This window comes from Rhinolophus hipposideros, assembly GCF_964194185.1.
Source record: "Rhinolophus hipposideros genome assembly, chromosome: 5".
Taxonomy (NCBI): domain Eukaryota; kingdom Metazoa; phylum Chordata; class Mammalia; order Chiroptera; family Rhinolophidae; genus Rhinolophus; species Rhinolophus hipposideros.
The window spans coordinates 43,612,071-43,632,283 of NC_138051.1; the positions used below are offsets into that span (position 1 = coordinate 43,612,071).

The window sequence follows — 20,213 nt, forward strand, 5'->3', positions numbered from 1 at the left end:
AGAAGCACTTGTTCCAAGCCCTCTCCTCCCTTTTTTCCCATTTGCCATCCATATACATATGTGTATTTGGCAATAATAATCCCTCCTTAGCTAAAAACATAGACAACCAAGTCTGATTTGTAGAGTGAATAATACATAGCACTATACAGAAAACTTTTTAAAACAGCAAACATATACCAGAAAATTATACCAGAAAAGAAGTCAGAATAACAATGATAAATTTCAGTCACTTCATTTTCTACCTAGGCCTACCTGCTCCTGGAAATTTCAGATATAAAATTTTACTTCATTACATTATTGATTGAACTCTCCAGTGAATTTTTTTTTAAAGACAAAGGATTAAGTCAGGATAGTTCTATTATATTATTAAGTTAAATTGTTTTATTATATAATATATGCAGAGTGAAAAGAAGGGCTAAGTTAGGAAATTATAATATTTTTATTAGAATAATATGTCAAGCGTTTTCAGATGTTCAAAATTATTTGGTCATGTACTAAATCCCTTAGTTGTTCCTCAATGTAGAGAATGTTTGTTTCTTTTTTCAGGTGGGGCCTACTATCTTATTTCCAGAAGCTTAGGGCCTGAGTTTGGTGGGTCTATAGGCTTGATCTTTGCTTTTGCCAATGCGGTGGCTGTTGCTATGTATGTGGTGGGATTTGCTGAGACTGTGGTCGACCTTCTTAAGGTAAGTAAAAGCTTTTCTTTTCGTTAGCCAAGCAAAATGATTTGATTCAAGTTGTTTTTTCAGGGCACAAAGGCATATCGTGATGGCCAGATGAGAGGAAATAGGTTTAGTCTGCAGAATGTGGAAGTTGGATAGTTGAAGGAGCCCTAGGCTTGGCATCAGAACTGGTTTGGAATCCTGGCTCTCATATTTACCAGCTGAGAGATTTTGGACCAGTTTTCTAAATCCATAATATGGGTTAATAATGTTCTGTGTATTTTATAGAAATATGATACAGATCAAATGAAATACTGTATAAAATACAAAACAGATAAATAATGGGCATTATTATCAGCAACATACAGTAACCCCCTTATCCATTGGGGATATATTCCAAGACTCCCTATGGATGCCTGAAACCATAGATAGTATTGAACACCACATATACTATGTTTTTTCCTATACACACCTACCTATGATAAAGTTTAATTGACAAATTAAGCACAATAAGAGGCTAACAACAAAACTATTAATAAAATAGAACAATTATAATAACATTGTAATAAAAGTTATGTGAATGTGTGTGTCTCTCTCTCAAAATATCTTATTGTACCATATGCACCTTTTCACTTATAGGAAGCATTTTACAGTTTCTCTTTGGCATATCTAAATTGCCAGCATCACTGCTTTTGCACTTTGGGGCTATTATTAAGTAAAATAAGGGTGACTGGAACACAAGCACTGCAATACCATGACAGTTGATCTAATAACTGAGAAGGCTGCTAAGTGACTAACAGGGGGTATCGTATACAGCATGCATATACTGCACAAAGGGAAGATTTATGTCTCAGGCGGGACAGAGTAGGACAATTTAAGGTTTCATCATGCTACTCAGAATGGCACTCAGTTTAAAATCTCTGAATTGTGTACTTCTGGAATTTTCCATTTAATATTTTTGGACCACTGTTGACCACGGGTAACTCAAACCACGGAAAGTGAAACTGCAGATAAGGGGATAGTACTGTATTACTATTACAGTTATAGATTTTCAAAGGGAAAGAAAGTTCAAACATTAAAATAACTTATTGCAGAACTCTACGCGTTTCCTCGTTTAGGTGGCCCACCTAGATGGCGTATATATGAGCACGTGAATTAGCTGGTATACAAACAAACTTCTAGTCTTCCTTTTGTAATAGTGCTAGCACTCACTGAATTCAATCGGTAACAGTACCTCTATTTAAAACTTAGATGAATAAATGAGTGGATTATATAGTTCATAAGGTATTTTATCTTCAAGAGGTGCATTATCTGGTTTGTGTAGCTTGTTATTTAATTGAATAACACATGTTCAAATATTCACACTGGAAACCACTCATTTTTATTCCTCTAGGATTTCCCTGACACACAAAAATAACTAGCCATTCTTTGAAAACAAAACTTGATATATGTATGTATACATACTCTTACTTGATGCTACGACAGCTTCAAAAGCTGTAACCAGAATGAATCTCTAAAATTTCCGACTCCTAACCTTAGCTATCTAAGGCCTGTTATAGGAAAAAATGTTAGTTTATTTATCTTCTCATATTTATGAGCACTTCATTTTTCTATTATCCTCTATGGTCCCAGACATTAGTGCACAGTATCTCTTCTTACTATTAAATGCTACAATAAGAAATATAGAGGGAGGCCGGCTCAGTGGCTCAGGCAGTTAGAGCTCCATGCTCCTAACTCCAAAGGCTGCAGGTTCGATTCCCACATGGGCCAGTGGGCTCTCAACCACAAGGTTGCCAGTTCATTTCCTCGAGTCTCCCAAGAGATGGTGGGCAGTGCCCCCTGCAACTAAGATTGAACATGGCACCTTGAGCTAAGCTGCTGCTGAGCTCCTGGATGTCTCAGTTGGTTGGAGCGCATCCTCTCAACCATAAGGTTGCCGAGTACGACTCCCGCAAGGGATGGTGGGCTTCGCCCCCTGCAACTACCAATGGCAACTGGACCTGGAGCTGAGCTGCGCCCTCCACAGCTAACATCGAAAGGACAACAACTTGACTTGGAAAAAAAGTCCTGGAAGTACACACTCTTCCCCAATAAAGTCCTGTTCCCCTTCCCCAATAAAATTTAAAAAAAAAAAAAAAGAAAGAAAGAAATATAGGGGGAGAAAACCTCCTTCTCTAACCAGTTTTGAAAATTTTTTTCCAGGAGAGTGATTCAATGATGGTGGATCCAACCAATGATATCCGGATAATAGGCTCCATTACAGTGGTGATTCTCTTAGGAATTTCAGTAGCTGGAATGGAATGGGAAGCAAAGGTGAATTTCTCACAATGAAGTTATCAACAACTGCTGGTCAGGTCCTGAACAAATTGCAGGGGTAGAAGGAATCTCATATTCAAAAAGAATTGCTGTTATTACTTACTATGGAAAAATTGTAAGTTAATGTGTGGTGGAACACCAAAGCCATCAAACCCCGAGGTCCAGGCAGTCATGACTCGCAGTTCATGTGTCATATGATCAGACCTGTACTTTGTCCTTTATAATATCATCACAGTAACACAACTACCAAGGTTGCTGCCATCATCACACACAAGACCCCTTATGATCATAACAACAGTACATGATGGAAGTCTCTCAATCCCGCTTCTGGTATCCCCTTTCAAGGTGCTAAAAGCCAAAAGAAATGGCAAATATGTTGGGAGAAGGTAATAGACGCAGAAACTGTCATTCTCTTCTAAAACCCAGGAAGTGCGTCAGTAGCAAATTTGAGAGCATCATTGGCCCTGGAACTAAAGACTATCTGGATTTAACTAGTAGTAAAACAGCAATTTCTGAGTGATGGGAAGCACGTTTATTACCTGCTTCGTAACTCCCTAGAGTGATTGGTGCAATAGAAACGGATCCTATGTGCCTGGAGATGGGCAATTAGACCTCAAGCGGTCACCAGAAATGAAAAGATGGCCAAGGTCTTCCACCTATATAAGGCAATAATAAACGTTCCTACAAGGCACTTACTTATGGATTATGTATTTCTACACTAAACAAAAATTGATTAAGCGCTTACATGTGCTGGGCATTCTGCTAGGCTCTGGATATTCAGTTGTGAATAAAACTGAATTCCTACCCTGGTTGAGTATATGGTCTCTGAGGATATGAGTAATAATCAGGTAGATAAACAAGTAAATCTAAAATGGTAAATTGTAAAAGTGCTGTGAAGAAAATAAACAGGGCACTGAATAGAAAATAATGGGGAGTCTACTTTCGATGACTTTATTCCCTGAGGGAGGCAATGTAGTTTCACAGGAGGCAGGAGGCAGGAGACGGTAGAATTTAAAGCGCCAGCTCTGCTGTTAGAATGCTTGGATTTCTTGAATCTGCTTTATGTCCCTATGACCTTTAGTAAACTGCTTAACCTATCTGTGCCTCAGTTTTTTAATCTTTAAAATGAAGATGATAATATTACCTGCTTCATATGGTTATTGGTGGTATTACTTATCTGAAAGAATACTGGTACAGTTTAATCTGTGTCTGTTATGTTGTAAGCCCTCAGTGAACATTAATTGTTATTATTTAGATTCAGTGGTCAAGAAAGGCCTGTCTGAGAAGGTAACTAAGACTTAGAAAATGAGAAGAAGAAAATAGTTATGCCAAGAGTAGAAGTGCCTTCTTAGCAGAGGGAACAGCATATGGGAATGCCAAGACCCCCCCAAAAAAAACACTTCAAAACATATGAAGAAATAAAGACAATTTGGCTGGTCAACCTTGCAGACTGCTTGTGCTGAGCACATCGTGGCAGCCCAACATCAAATGCATTAAGCATCAGGCAGATTCTACGAGTCATTCTGTGTTCTCGTACTCCTGCAGTAAGCTCTGGAAAGGGAAGGAATCCAGGGTGCTCTGCCTAGAAAGGAAATAAACTCCATGAATGCTAAAATTTTGGGCTGCATTTATATTCCTGAGGACACTGCAGTCTTCAGTGGACACATAACTTTTGTAACTATGTAAAAAGCTGTTAAATAAATCTAATTTGGACTCCTTTTACTTTGCCATTCCAGGCTCAAGTGGTCCTACTAGTCATTCTTCTTATTGCTATAGCAAACTTCTTCATTGGAACTGTCATTCCATCCAACAATGAGAAGAAGTCCAGAGGTTTCTTTAACTACCAAGGTACGTGTGATAAATGAACTGCTTTGCTATAAATGGTTCTCCATCATTCGCCTCCATCACCATCCCTGTGACCCCCACTCCAGCCTTGAAATCCTAGTGTGATCCAGGGAAGAGTCTGGAGTGGGATTCCAGAGAGCGTCAATGATGCTACTTATCAGTGAAACGGGTCACTTAATATGTTCAGGTCTCCGATTTTCCTGGTAATGTGTGCATGATAATAATAACTCCCTGAAGGGATTTTTGAGTAGCAAATAGATAGTGGGTATAAAAGTGTTTAGAAAACCTTAAAGTGTTAGACAAATTGTTGTTGCTGTCCAGAGTAGAAACAGAGTGTACCTGCAGGGAAAGAGAAAAAAGCTCAGGCCATTTGTTCAACGATTGGGAGCACTAAAGACAAACACGCTCACTTTTTGTCACTAAAGACAAAAATACTGCTTTACTTTTTTGCACGTTCCCTTTTTAGAGCCTTACCTAGTTAAGTATCACTGTCAAGTTTTCAAGCATAAAAAATTGTAGGAGTTACTTAGTGTAGCATCCAATGATAATGCCACAAAGCATGACATTGGACATTTGATTTCTCTCCCGTTTTACTCTACCTACCTATTCTTTCCTAATTTTCCACTCTAACTTACTCAAGATCCATTGATGAGATTTAAAAAATATTTCCCTTCATTTACTCAGTTGTCACTATTCATTTCTTTTTTTATATCACAACACCTCTTTGGTTCTGATTCTTTTTCTTTGTAAAGATTGTCTTGTTTGCCTTGCATTGTTATCATCTTTCTTCTTTCTATTCTTTCTCCTTCCAACTCCTGCTGTATTTTTTCTGGTACTATAAATTTTCTTTACTTGTTTTTGCATTACTCCAGATTCTTTTGTTCACATTTTTCTTCCTTCCTCTTTTCGCTTCCTTTTCCTTTCTGTGTTTCTTCTAGATTATTTCCTTTCATTGAAGTAATATGGTGACAACCTGTGAGATAGTATTATTTGATGACCAAAGCTCTTCCTGATATTATTCTCCCATATATTAGAATTTAGTATAAGAATTTAAGATGTAATCTTTGGGAGCAAGGAGCGGGGAGGTTAGAATATTAGTAGCAAAACTAACCAACAAGGTTCACCTTCAATTTAAAAAAGCATAGAAAAGTAGTGTGTTGATTAAGGTATTTGTGCATGTGAGAATGTAGTTGTATATATATATATATGACAGTACATGTGTGTGGTATATTTGTGAGTATGCCAGTGTTATCATGAGAGAATTCTTCATTTCCTCCTTTTTCAGTCTTCTAAATTCAAAGAAGACAGGTGGCCTGGGTCTTCGTTGACACAAAATTTATGGATTTTTAGAGTTTTTTCCTGGAGATCTAAAACCTTAGGATATGTATTTTGACCTTTGACAAATATTAACATAAGGTTCACCACAAGTCCACCAACATCTTTGAGTTTATTCCATGTAGATTATAGGAACCCATGTGCATTTCGGGCTACGAATGCCAACAGTAACTTTATCTCCTACTCTGTGAAAAAAATTTACATGATAATTTTGTCATTGTTTGTGTTGCAGCATCAATATTTGCAGAAAACTTTGGGCCAAGCTTCACAAAAGGTGAAGGCTTCTTCTCTGTCTTTGCCATTTTCTTCCCGGCAGCTACTGGGATTCTCGCAGGGGCCAATATCTCAGGAGACTTGGAGGTATGTTGTTTTCTCTGCTTTTGTAGTCCCGGGAGGTGGTGGTATAGTTGGTGGGCAGCAGAAGACATCGATAATGACCCTGTTTCTCTACAGATTGCAAAACTGCAAGATTTCTGTAAGGTTTCCTGGTTATTTAAAAATTGTCTTTTAATGCCAAAGTTTAATGTCAAACTATCCAATTCCAGATAGTCCTTCCAGAATTCTTATTTAGTGATATCAGAAGGGCAGAGTACGTTGACAGTGTATCACATTTCCAACAAAATGAATATAGCTCAGTGAAAAAAAAATATGAGAACCACCCTTTCTCGTTTAAACACATGGTGAACAAGAACACGGAACATTCAAGAAATAACAAACCCCCCCCAAAAAAAATTTACTTTGTTACTGAACATATGGCATTGAATTCAGAGGTACATTCACTCATTTGATAGGTAGTTATTTAGCATTCACTAACGTATTGTTCTATGTTAAGTACTATAATGAGCACTGTATTAGTTAGGATATTGCTTTTAATGTTTTATAAAAATCCAGTAACAGTGACCTAAACAAGATAGAAGTTTGTTTTTCTACTGCATTAAAATTTGAGCTGAATAGCCATCAAGGGGAATAAAAAAGATCTGCTCCTAAAGGTAGCCCAGGAACCCAGATGACCTCCCTTGTTTTACCATTCCCTTGGGGTTTGCCCTAGTCTGATCACTTCCAATATCACATTCTAGTCTATAGGAGGGGAAATAAGGAAGTGGAGGACAAGCAATTCCTGGACCTTGCATGTGTCACTTTTGTTGGCATTCCACTGGCCAGAATTTTGTCTGAGGCCTTCCCTCAATGCAAAGAAGGCTGAGAAATGTAGTATCTAGCTGGGCAGCCATGTGCCCAGATAAAAATTTTAGGGGGGGTTCTAGTATTAAAAGGAGGAAGGTGAGAGTGGCTGTTTGGGAGACAATAAATGGCTTCTATCGCACACACAGGTTTTTCCTCAATAAATTTATATCTACTTTAGAAGACAAGAAATATTTGCAAGAGCCATCAAGACATATTTATATGATATGATATGATATGACATGATATTATATTATATTTATTATATATATAAATGAAAACTGTATGCACTGTCCAAATGGATTAATAAATAAATATATTTATAAATAATATTTATAAATAAATAAATATATTTATAAATAAATAAATAAATAAATAAATAATAAAATAATATAAATATATTTACAAATATATAAATTAAATATATAAATATATTTATATATAATTATATAAATATATAAATTAAAAATATATAAATATGTTTATAAATTAATTAATTAATTAATAAAATAAAAATAATGAATAAATAATTGTTAAGGATGATTTCCTCAAGGAAGTAACTTTTGAGTGTGAACTGAAATCAAAGGCTAGGTACTGACTATTGGTGAAAAAATGTACTACAGGGAGAGAAGACAAAAGAACACTCATGCATGGAGAAACTGGGAACAATAAGGAATCTCTCACAGTTTAACTGGAGACGCCCTCATGAGGCTGGATAACCTTGCAAGGCAAGGAAACAGCTGTTGGAGGGAACTGAGCCAGAGGTGCTTGCCATAGAACATAATGGTGAATGTGACTTTGCCTTTGGTTTTGTTCATTGCTATATCCTGGGAGCTAGTAAGGCTTCAATAAATATTTATTGAGTGAAGGAATAAACACATTTAGATTTGTCATATTAAGGACCACAGTGCCATGGTAAATTCTTTAGCAGAAACATGGCATTAAAAAAAAGATTAGGCTGAGGCTCAAAAATTAAGTAACTTGTTTGCAATGATTCAAGCGGTATCACTGTTTAATGAAATTTAGCTATGGATGTCGAGCTCCCAGTTTTTCAGATTTGGAAAAGCATTATATGTCACTGATTTAAATTTCTGCAATCTGTATGCGCACATTTAAAGAATAGTTTTCTTTTCTTAGACTCCTTAAAGATTATTTGTAATAGAGGCGTAGTAGTTAGTTCAGCTCAGCCAATACTTACTGAGCGCCTACTTACACCAGGCACTGGGGAAGCAAAGAAGAGTTTGATCTTTCCGTCAAGGAGCTCATGGTCCAAGAGGGAGACACACTTACTCAAATTGAGTCATAAGAAGCAAAAACAGATTGTGTGCAAGGGAAAGAAGAAACAGTAATTGCCTGTCCCTAAAGAAGTAAGGGAAGGCTGTCAGAGGAGGGGACACTCAATCCAAATTTAAGGGCCGAGTAGGAGCTCATCAATAGAACATAGAAGAGAGGGACATTTGGAACAGTCAGCATGGAATGTAAAAAGGCACAAAGAAAGATGCTGCTGATGGAAAGTAGTTAATGTGCAGAGTGAGGCATGCAAGTGAATCTTTTCATCAATATATTAATCAACATATTTATAAAGGACCTTCTATGTGTCCTAGGTAATCCACAAGTAAGCAGAGAACTGGAAGATATCCCTACCTAAAAAGGCAAAACTTACAATTTCTTTCTCCCACCATAAATGCTAACTTGATTTAGTGGTTCCATATTAGTAATTTTTACTTTTCCATCAATCTGTACTAAGAAATCTCTGATTTTGAGATCACATGGAAAGAAAATGCAGAGGATATTTCATCATGATTTTCAGGGTACAAGTGGTCATAGCATTATTACAAAAAGTTTTATTCTTTCTATTTAAAATATTTTGGTGATTTTATAATGAAGCTTAACTTTTATCACATATACTACAGTATGCTATTAAACAGAACTCAGAGGTCCTTTAGACTACTGACAATGGAGTTTGGATATTATCCCAAAACTAGCTAGAGACACTAAGGAGATTAGATCAGGATTAGACATGTGTTTTACAGAAAGCCTGCTAGCATTTGTGAAGGATGGATTAGAGGGTGGGAGACGAGGCAAAAAGATCAGTTATAAGATATCATGGTAGTCTGCACAGAGATGACATGGTCTTGAATTGAGGGTATGGCAAGGGAATTGAATCAAAAGGGTCAGCTTTTCTTAGAGTTACCTAGGAGAGGAAATGAAAAGGATTTTTTTTTTTACTATGATCCGCAGTAAGAAAACATTATAGATCACAATCAACTGCACACATACAAAATTTTCCCCAAACAGTTCTTTATTTTACTAAAAATGATGTCTTCTGATCTTTTCACATTAGTTCTCTTATACTATATTCTTTTAATGCTGGTTGGAACCTGCTGAACTGATTCCATGGTATAATAGATAAGAAAAAAGAAGTTCAGATTTGGTCATGGGGGTGGAAATGACAGAAGGACATCAGAGTGGATATGTCTAGTGTGTGGCTAGATTTATGAGTCTGGAGCTCTGGAAAGGAATGAGAGCAGGATTGGAAGCCATGGCATGGATGAGTTCATCCAGGTCTGTGCAAGAGGCAGAAGAGGAGAGTACCAAGGCAGCATCCAGGGCAACAGACATTCAAAGTATTGAAGGTGGAAAAGGAACCCATGAAGAAGAAAGAGGAAGAGGTAGGAGAACCCAAGAGAGAGGGCGGTCATGAAAGCCAAAGGAGGAGAACGCTTTAAGAAGTAATAATTTACCATCAGAAACCAGAGTTGTCAAGCATGATAAGGACTGAGAGGTGATTGCATATAGGGAAGTGGCTAGGAAGCTTCCATATTTATTTCTAAGAGTGAAATTGGAAATAACCAAAACATAATAGATTCAGATCACCTTAGTAAACATTTATTTTTTACACACTATGGGAATATGCAAGATGCTACCTCTGCTCACAACCTTAGCACACTTCTCAAGATGGCACTTCAGGCTGCCAGTGACCGTCAATGAGAGTTGGCACAAGAGGATGATACTACAACATTCCATCCTGAACCATCTATGTGTTAAGACATTCATTTATATCTGTAAATATGTGCCTGGGAGAAGATGTGGGAGGTACCCAAGCCTAATCAATAGAGTGTAGATGAAGTTTCAGAGATGCAAGATTAAGATGTGGTTGACATGCTCTGAAAACAGCAATCTAATAGATTCCTTCTATTCTGTCTTGAGAAAAAAATGTAATATTTAGTGAAGAAGGGTGAAGGAAGGTTAGATTTTGGGTAACAGCTGGGATGTGGGGTGGAAACTAACATTTAGAATGAAAGCTAAATATTTGTCACAGTCCTGAACCCTGTCTAGGGGAAATGCAGCTAGACCAGACAACGTGAATATGTGATCATACATTAAGAGATTGGCATCACAATTTACATTGAGTCAAGTTTGACCCTCATGTAAGTGCTAAATAAGTAATTTTAGAACTTGTAATAGATAGTTCTAAATAAAGACTAAGTTTTTGTGTTTTAGGTGCAAGACTACCTACCATCTTCACACCTCTTCTTATCCTCACATATATTCCCTTTCTTCCCACTTACATCAGTTCTTCACATTTCACTCAGATCCCCCAAAATCCTTAATCAACACAATACATTTAGAAACATAACATGAATTAGGAGATTGAACAGGGCCACGATTGTCTTCTCCTTCCTTCTATGTGTTGCTTAATTGCACACACTTCCCACATTCACTTTTGGAGACAATAGCTTCGAAGGAAGAGGCTGGGTATGTACGTATTAAAACAAACCATGTTTGTTTTATTCCTAAAAGAGTGAGAAGGAATTAATGATCACAGAGTGACCCGTAGGGATAGATTACTCCCATGCAGGGACAGATTTGCTTGGTTTAGTTATCATTTCCAGCTGTCAGGTTGAGTTTACACTCACCATGAGTTCACTTTTTGGATGGATTTAATCAACAAATTTAAGCTATAAAAAAAAAAAGAATAAAAACAACTTCACACTTTCACGGCATTGATTGCTTGTTTGTATTGATGAGTCTCATGTCCTCTCCTGGGGGAGCTAATGCCTACTGAGATTGTGATTCCCCCAATTCAATATTTCTTGACTCCTACTATATGCTAGGCACTGTCCTATATAAACAATGACTGTATTTAAATCTTTATTTAATAATCCCTGTTAAGTTGAATTCAATTATTCAGATGTTATGCTGCTTGGAATTGATTATGACATGATTTAGACCCCAAATAGGATCTAAAATGATGTCAGTTCAGCTCAGTGAATTCATATACATTTTAAGCAAGAGAAAAGCCCATTTTCTGGTATCAGCTTAAATTTGTCTCTTTCTTTATGCCTGCTTATGAAAATTAAATATCTCCCATTGCAGTCATTCCTGAACTAGATTCCAAGTGGGAAATTTGAGGGATTGGAGAATTTAGCAGATCATCCTTTTTGCTTAATCAAAAGTGATTTTTTTAAAAGCCAAGCCTAGCTTAGCCCAAAACAAATACACACAGAGATATTGTCAATGTGCCGGGTATGGTTGTATATCTCTCGTAATAATTTAAGGTCTAATAAATCTGCATGAAATTCACAGAAGATAAAGAAAAGAAAGAGAAGCGTTAGTGAGTGAACTAATGTACTTTTCTATAAAACCTCCCTCCTGGACAATTAGAGATCTCTTCTGTTCAGTGCAAAGTTCTTCATCTTTCTTTCTTTTTTCTTTCTCTCTCTCTCTCTCTCTCTCTCTCTCTCTCTCTCTCTCTCTCTCTCTCTCTCTCTTTCTTCTTTTTCAATGAAAGGGAAACTTTACTGAAGCCCCAGGGCCAAGCACTTTGGCCAAGGAGGCCGCCCTGTGGGCCGAGGTGGCGGTGGAGGGCCTTTATTTGACCTTCTTCTTGGGGTGTAGGTTGTTGGTGTGGCCACACTACACTTGTGGCAGATCATCTTGTTGCATTTGTACTTCAAGGCAAGCTTGCGAAGGGAAGGCTCGATGATGCTGCCCTGCAAAGAAAGCACCAAGGGCAGGGTGGATACTTTCTGGATATTATAGTCGCAGAGAGTGCAGCCATCCTCCAGCTATTTGCCCGCCAATATCAGGCCCCGTCGGCCAGATGGGAGGCCCTCCTTGTCTTGGAATTTAGCTTTGATGCTCTCAATAGCATCCCTGAGAGTCCCTGGGCTCCACCTCGAGTGTGCTGGTCTTGCCATCAGAATCTTCACAAAGATCTGCATCTCTGCGTCTGCTGCGGAGGCTGCTCTACCACCTCTCATTGGAAAAAAAAGAGCTCTACAGATTTCCTTATTCACTCTAAGTACTTTGTCTTTGTCCCCAAAGAACCATTTTGCCATTTGCTTGATCTTTTCTTTAGAACTTGCCTCAGGAACGGTAGCCTAAAATTTTGAAAATACAGAAATAACTCCAAGTGATCTCTGTCTCTTATTCTACCCTTTCTCCTCATACCTCCATGTTATTTTTTCAAAGGATCCCCAAGATGCCATCCCTAGAGGAACCATGCTGGCCATTTTCATCACCACCGTTGCCTACATAGGAGTTGCTATTTGTGTAGGTAAGTTGTTTGTCTCTGGTGTTGGAATGCCAGATTTATAAGGCTCTTCATGTCCAGTGGGTTTTCAGTGGAACGTAAGAAGAACGTTTTTTAAAATGCAACAATTTTAGGGGTTTGAATGCAATTAAACTGTGACACAGTTGTCTCTGGGTCAGGACTAGAGTAGAGATAATCAGATGTCATTTTACCTGAACACAAAAGGGTTCCATTTTGCTACTTTTGATAATATTCCTGCTGCCAAGGAAGCCACCACTTCCAGCACCCCCTCCCTTACCTTAAGGAGGCAGGTGAGGACCAGAACGAAGAAAAGAAACCCAAAGCAAAACAAAAACAACAACAACAACAACAAAAGCCTTAGGGAAATAGAAGAGACATAGAATTGATGGCTGTGTCTCCTCCTTGCACTGCTATCCCTAATATGTAAATGTCGCTGTCACTAAGCAGCAGGAAATCAGAACAAGACCCAGCTGCCAGCAGTATGGGTGACCAGCCCCCACGTTGCTCACTGAGCAGAAAATATATGGATTCGCCTGCTGTTCCAAAGCTGACTTTTGTTCCACCTGCTGCCTGCAGCCACACCTCCTCCCGGCTGGGGGTCACCTCATGCTTATGCCATTATGGGAGAGGAAGCAATATAGAACATTCAGAGAAGAAAACTCTTTTCTGTGCACACTAGGGAATAGAGCCCCAGGCTGGACCACTACAGAAACCCGGATGACCACTGCTCGAAGGGCACATCCCAGTTGTCCTCTTGTTTACTATGAAGACGATTAGGAGAGCACATATATCTTGAGTTGGTTTCTAAAGAAAAAAGCAAAACAATTAATTTAGATTCTTGTTTCTCTCACTGCCTCTCATTTGAGGAAATTGAATAATGTTAACTGTATTGTTGTGGCATTTCCAAGTTTAGTTACATGTAAAGAGATGTTATTCCAATGCTTTTGTTAAATCAACGTGTTTTTAAATGACACTGAAATCACTTAAATTTCCCCAATGTTTTTTTTTTCCTCACACAAAGTAAAAACAGAATGAAGAAAGTTAGAGACCTGATTTCAAAGATTCTTTTAGTTTTTGCCCCTGATGAGTGGGAAAATCTGTTTCTATACTTTTCCTAGGATAGGAGAAGGATACTCATGGGGTCCGTGGCTGGTCATTAGTGCAAATAATGGCTCATGGATTGATTTCATGGCGGTTAGGGGAATTATATTATGGAGAAGTTAAAATACATGACTTAGAAAAGTCAGGTCAACATAAATGAACACTGCAAAGAAGTCAAATCCAGAATGGATAGTTTTTCTTGGTAACCAACACCCATAATTTCAAGTGGTTCAGCAGAGGCTGGCAGGCCGTCCCTCAGGCCTATATAAAAAAGATTCCTGCACCCTGATTATTTTAAATGATTCTTTCAACTTGAAGATTCTATGATTTTTAAGTCTTTCTGAGATTTAAAGAATATAAATTCATGGCTAAAATTGAGGGTTCTCATTAGTACCTGTCACTGGGACCTCTCTTACATTTATTAGAAAATTTACCCTGGCTGGAATTTGAAAAGCAAAATGAACAGTTTTATTATTTGGCATTAGTTTGTATTTATTTACCCTTCATGTGGGTCAGAAAAGTTTATATATATTTCAGCCTATGTTCATATATTTCAATAATCTTATCAAATACATAATGGGAGAGATTGCAGTTGCAAAAATTTACAAGAAATGTCAGTGATTGAAATGTATATCAAGGATCTTTAAAAACTTTATAACTCCATTTCTGGGAAACTATCCTATAGAAATACTTTGAAATACAGAAAGAAATTTATGCACAAAGATGTTCATAGAATGTTTATAACAGAAAATAACAGAAATGCCCAACTGTATGAAGACAATGGGATAAACAGAGATAAAGAGTTGATAGAATATTATTTGACTATTAATGTTACTTGAGAAACCTTAATATTTTTACCTCAATGTATTTTCTGTATTATTTAAGCCATTAAATTGAATATAAAGTAGAATTATAACTGTTAAAAACATTTTGCTAAGAATATCATTGAAAACTAGGGCTGAAAACTAGGGTTGAAAACTAGGGCTCAATCCTCTTAATTACTCGAATTCAATAACGCCATGTCCTGGTTCTCCCACAGATGAGAAAATAAGATCTTCTACTTGAAAAGCTCCCAATCAGTAGCACAAAATCAGAAATATCAATAGAGTATGCATTACAGGCAAAGCACTGCCATGGGCATTTTAAGAGATAAAAAAGAAAAGGAGTCCAAACCCCCAAGTATCTTTCAGAGGCTTGCGAGAGCCAGGCCTGAAACTACCCAAGGCAGCAGAAGTAGCAGCCTGTTAAAGACAGGAGGCGCTCCCAGGCCTCAGAGGATGGGAACTTCCAGGGACCATGTTCCAGGAAGCATTGACAATAAAGACAGCAGAGTCAGTGGACCTGCTCAGACTCAAAGTAAACTAAGTATGTTTTCAGAAGAACCCCTTAAGGGAACAGAACTCTTCATATAAAGAAATGATGAAATGACGAACCACTGTTTTTCCCCAGGGGCCTGTGTGGTCCGAGATGCCACTGGGAACATGAATGACACCATCATTTCCGGGATGAACTGCAATGGTTCAGCAGCCTGTGGGCTGGGCTATGACTTCTCAAGATGCCAACACGAAACATGTCAGTATGGGCTGATGAACAATTTCCAGGTTTGAAACTGCAATAATTATAACAACGTTTATTGCCATTTTTTTTTCATTTTTAGAATGTCTGGTATAATGAAACTTCTGACTCTGCCACTGATTGATTTGAATTCAGCAAGGAACAATGGGTGTGGGAGGGAAGGGAGTCAGACCAGCATTGTGTGATAGCAAATCCTGTGGTTACATGCACTATGGTGAAGAGAAAACAGACACTTTGATGAATGGCATCACCAATGAAAGCTTGCCACCCTACAGTATGTATCGTCCAATCAACTGTGCAGGATTTCATGGTGGAGAGAAGGAGAGACTTAGATTAGTGGGCACTTGGAATGCATTGCATGCATGGGCTTTGGCTTCGGAAAAGCCTCTGTGGCGGTCCTGGAGTGCCTGGAAGATAAAGCTCAGAGAGAAATTGTGAGTGGCAGAAAGGGAGGTAAATGAGGGGGAAGGAACAAGGGAAGCTGGGAAAAGTGTAGGACTTGAAACACATTAATTTGTCTGAACGATTGGCAAGCAGAGGGAGAAGAAAATTTGTCGTGAAGGCTTCATTCATCTGTTTTAACAACCAACAAAGAAAAATTAGCTCAGCTGAAGTCATTATTCCAAAATATGACATAAATGGATAGAATCTCATCATGTCTCAGATCTAAAATTATGTTTTATGAGCATAGAAAAAGCAAAGGTTTGAAAAGCCTCTGAGCAGAAAGAACAAGAAAGGCTAATGCCTTTAAAAAGACTGATAAACAGCTGAGTCCCTCCCCAGAACTTATTAAAATACCACTTTATGTGGGACAGACTTTCCCATCGTGAAAGAAACATGTGCCCACAAAGGACAGAAGGGGCAAACGTCAGAGTCCTTGAAACCTTCCTGCCTTATTCTTTCCAGGATCTTCTGGATGTATTGTGGTGCACATTTATTATTTTTATAAACAACAAAAAGGCCATTTCCATTTTGAAAAAACAACTATTAAGAATTTGAGAATGAAAGGGTGGGGGGGGGGGCTGTGGGGGGGATGGGAACCTGTTTAGAAGCAATTAGCTTATAAAGGAGATTCCAGATCCCAATTTGTATAAAAACTGAGCTTTTTTTTTTTTTTGTACTGTCTGTTGGATGAGTCCCCTTACTTGAGCTTCTCTTCTCCAGGTCATGAGCATGGTGTCAGGGTTTGGCCCCCTCATCACGGCTGGCATCTTTTCTGCAACGCTCTCCTCGGCCCTGGCCTCCCTCGTCAGCGCTCCCAAAGTGTTCCAGGTGATACAGGCACAGGAGCATGTGCTTCTCCCTGCTGCCATTGCCACTGAACATGGATCAAGCTGCAATAGTCATTCTCACCGGCAATCAGTTTCCATCACTTTCTGAAACAGCTTAATGTTTGCATCTGGCTCAAATGCTATGTCTGCCACATAGTTAAGATCGATTCAAATAATATAAAGAATGATAAACTGCAGCGTTAACTTGTGCCTCATATTGTGTATCTCTTTATCTTTCCCCAAATCTTCTTGTTTGAATCACCTAGGGAAAATGGTTGTGCATAGATATAAGTGACAGATTTATCGTCTTCTTTCCCATTAGGCTCTGTGCAAGGACAATATCTACAAAGCCCTGCAGTTCTTCGCAAAAGGATATGGGAAAAACAATGAACCGCTGAGAGGATACGTTCTCACTTTTGTTATAGCCATGGCCTTCATTCTTATTGGTTTGTAGTTTTCTTGGTCTTACTGAAAGCCAAATAATTCTTCTGATTACTCCCAGGTTTTTCCTCTTAGCTTGAGAAATTACCTGTTATGTTTAATATTCCGCTTGGGAATATTGGAATCTGTCTAAGAAGGAAATGAGAACTCCTTGTGTGTAGAGGCCTTTGAAGACTTGAGTCCAAAGTCTTTTGGACTTTAATCTCTTCTTTGAATCTGAATGTTGGAGATCTATCCGACCAAATGTAACTGAATCCTTCCTTCAATCTGTCCAATATTGCCTAATCCCAGAGTCTCCCCCAGCTGCAACCTGTCTTTCTGTCTCCTGGCCTGGCAACTAGCAGGAGCAGTAAAGTGTCTGTTCTCAAAATGTGATGCAGTGACCCTTTGTGTCAGAATCAGAACCATCTGCAGGTTTGTTAAAGTGCAGATTTTTCAGGCACAATCCAGAGGTAGAATCAGAATCTCTGGTAATGAGCAATCTGTATTTTTACAAGTTCCTCAAGAGATTTGTAGACAGCTAAGGTTGGAGAACCATTTACCTAAACTTTAATCTTGACTCCTTTTCCTGAAACAATATAAAAACAGCTATATAATCTTGGAGAGGCACACGCATCAACTGTAGGTTGCACATTCCTCACGGCTCCCTAAGGCACCACCTTTGCTGGTGAGCATGACAGAGGAAAAGAAGCAACAGGCAAGGAAAATGATAACTATGCATAGATGGGCGGAGCCTTCCTCAGCACAATGGTGCCAAACAGTGAGGGATCCTCCTCACCACATAAACTCAGGAAGTGACCGATTCATGAATCCTCATAAGGTTTCCATAAGGGTGAAGATGTTTGTTATAAGGGAACAAGGTTTGTTAGATTTTTAAAAAATTAAACGAAAAAGCAATTATGTGTAGATATGTTTTAATTATGTCATTTAAGCTTTAAGACTTCAAATCATTGCTGTATACTGCATTTCAGTGATAAAATAGACAAAGTTTTTAAAAATTGTAAAAACGAAAGAATATCCTTAAAAATCATTCTTTCAGAACAACATAGGTGAGCTTCATGGCACAACCTACTCCCTTGCAGGCCTCTGCGTTCTAGCATCACACCCAGCTGCCACCCTCATTTGCATGACTGAGGTTGACCTGCGTCTGACCCTCAGAGAAATAGGATTATCTTTCATTTATTTCTTATATCTTATAATTCACCCACAGGCCAATTCAGCTAGGATTAAGTCATACTGGATATTTAGCTACTGCGGTAAAACATTTTGGCAAATCTTAAGAAGAACTCTCTAAAGATGTAGAAAAGACCAAATGACTAACAAGAATTCTGAAAGGCAGAGAGAGCAAGTTGAGTATATGCAGAGAGATTTCCAAGTAGGCATTTCTGGTGCACTGGTATTTAACTAATCTGATACCCTGTAGAGCCTTTTGATTGTATGCATAACAGATAAAGAACACAGTATTTGGTACCTTGGGGATAGCAGCAGGGGAATTTATCATCTACCCAGTCCCCAAACCTGCTACCCATTCCCATTCAAATTTTTGGTGGGTAGAGGTCTTGATTGCCTATTTTCTGGTGAGAAGGTTTTCTTGCTTTTTACTTTATTGGAAATAAACTCTAGCTAAGAATAGATTTTTTTAAAATGAATGCAGTCCTAAAGAAAAATTACTAACTTCTTAAACTTTGACAGATGCTAGCTATGTTTTCAATTTCCAAATAAAGTCAAGCTTACAGGCTATAACAGCTGTTCAGCTCCTGGTCTCATCACTCACATATACATGCTCAATTCTGCTTTGTTCACAGCGGAACTGAATACCATTGCTCCCATCATCTCCAACTTTTTCTTGGCCTCATACGCACTTATTAATTTCTCCTGCTTCCATGCCTCTTATGCCAAATCTCCAGGTAAGTTGACTTTTCAAAATTAAAATACACGTAAGCGAACAGCTAGTCTCAATAAAAAGAAAGAAGTCAGTGAAAGGTGCTTAATTTGTGTTTATGTGTTTCCTTATGTCCTAGTAGGCAGTGTAATCCACTTTATTTCGGTGAGTTGGGGGAAGACTTCTGAAATAGAAAAAGAATCATTTGAGCAATGGCCTTTTTGACCAACCGTAAAGTCAATTTTCTCCTGCGGCAATAAATTATTCATCGCAAGAGAAACCACATTTATTTCAGCTGTAGAAAAACACCACTATTTATTTCCAGGGTGAAAGTGACCACAGAAGTGGAATAAATGTATATATTTGAAACTTCCTTGCTATCAATTTGTTTCCTGCCCATGGTGCAGAAGAGAAGGATGAGTAGCTCCCATAATTACCTGCTGAGTGTAGTCAAAGCAGATTCACATTGAAGCTGGTGACATCCCTGCACTCTCAGACTGTGTTTTAAAGTGGTACAAAATTTCACACCAAAGCACCTTTCCCTATCTAGTCACCCCTCAACTCTGCTGTGCTTCCATTGGCCAATCGAATTTCTTCTGCCTTTCCACCAGGTTAGAGACTTGCCGTTATCAACCATCAGAAAGTTCTTCACCACGAGGATTTTTATCAGAGATATAAACATATTTCCACTCATTTAGGGCCTGCCACAATTGGGCTTCCTTTGGCAAAGCTGCTGCCAATAAGACTGTAGATGGAAGGAGAGCCTTCATTCATCCAAGGCCACAAGGCTCCAGAAGATATTGAGGACTTTTTGTTTCTGTTTTGTTGTCTTCTTTTATGCAGAGAACAGAAAGTTCTAGTCAGAGAATACAACAAATCATAGAAATGTATGCCTCCATGCCGTGTTATGTCCATTTTTGAACAACAACGTGAAGTCATAGAGTGAAAAGGAAGGAGGGAGAAAAAGAGAGAGGAAAAATAGAAAAGCACATAGACGGGGACACATGGATACACAAACCCAGAAAATAAGAAATGCGACTCTCCTC

At 38.3% G+C, this 20,213-nt stretch overlaps 1 protein-coding gene across 7 annotated transcripts in view; it reads left to right on the forward strand.

Annotated features, from left to right (window-relative positions):
* The window catches only part of SLC12A1 (solute carrier family 12 member 1), an 83,167-nt gene that overhangs the window by 20,096 nt on the left and 42,858 nt on the right, over positions 1-20,213 (forward strand). For all 7 annotated transcript variants that reach the window (XM_081047635.1, XM_081047639.1, XM_081047634.1 and 4 more), the window contains 9 exons: positions 547-686; positions 2,865-2,975; positions 4,715-4,826; positions 6,391-6,518; positions 12,816-12,900; positions 15,448-15,599; positions 16,738-16,845; positions 17,167-17,290; positions 19,091-19,192. In XM_081047635.1, the coding sequence (XP_080903761.1) occupies positions 547-686; positions 2,865-2,975; positions 4,715-4,826; positions 6,391-6,518; positions 12,816-12,900; positions 15,448-15,599; positions 16,738-16,845; positions 17,167-17,290; positions 19,091-19,192 (1,062 nt within the window). The remainder of the gene's footprint in view (positions 1-546; positions 687-2,864; positions 2,976-4,714; positions 4,827-6,390; positions 6,519-12,815; positions 12,901-15,447; positions 15,600-16,737; positions 16,846-17,166; positions 17,291-19,090; positions 19,193-20,213) is intronic.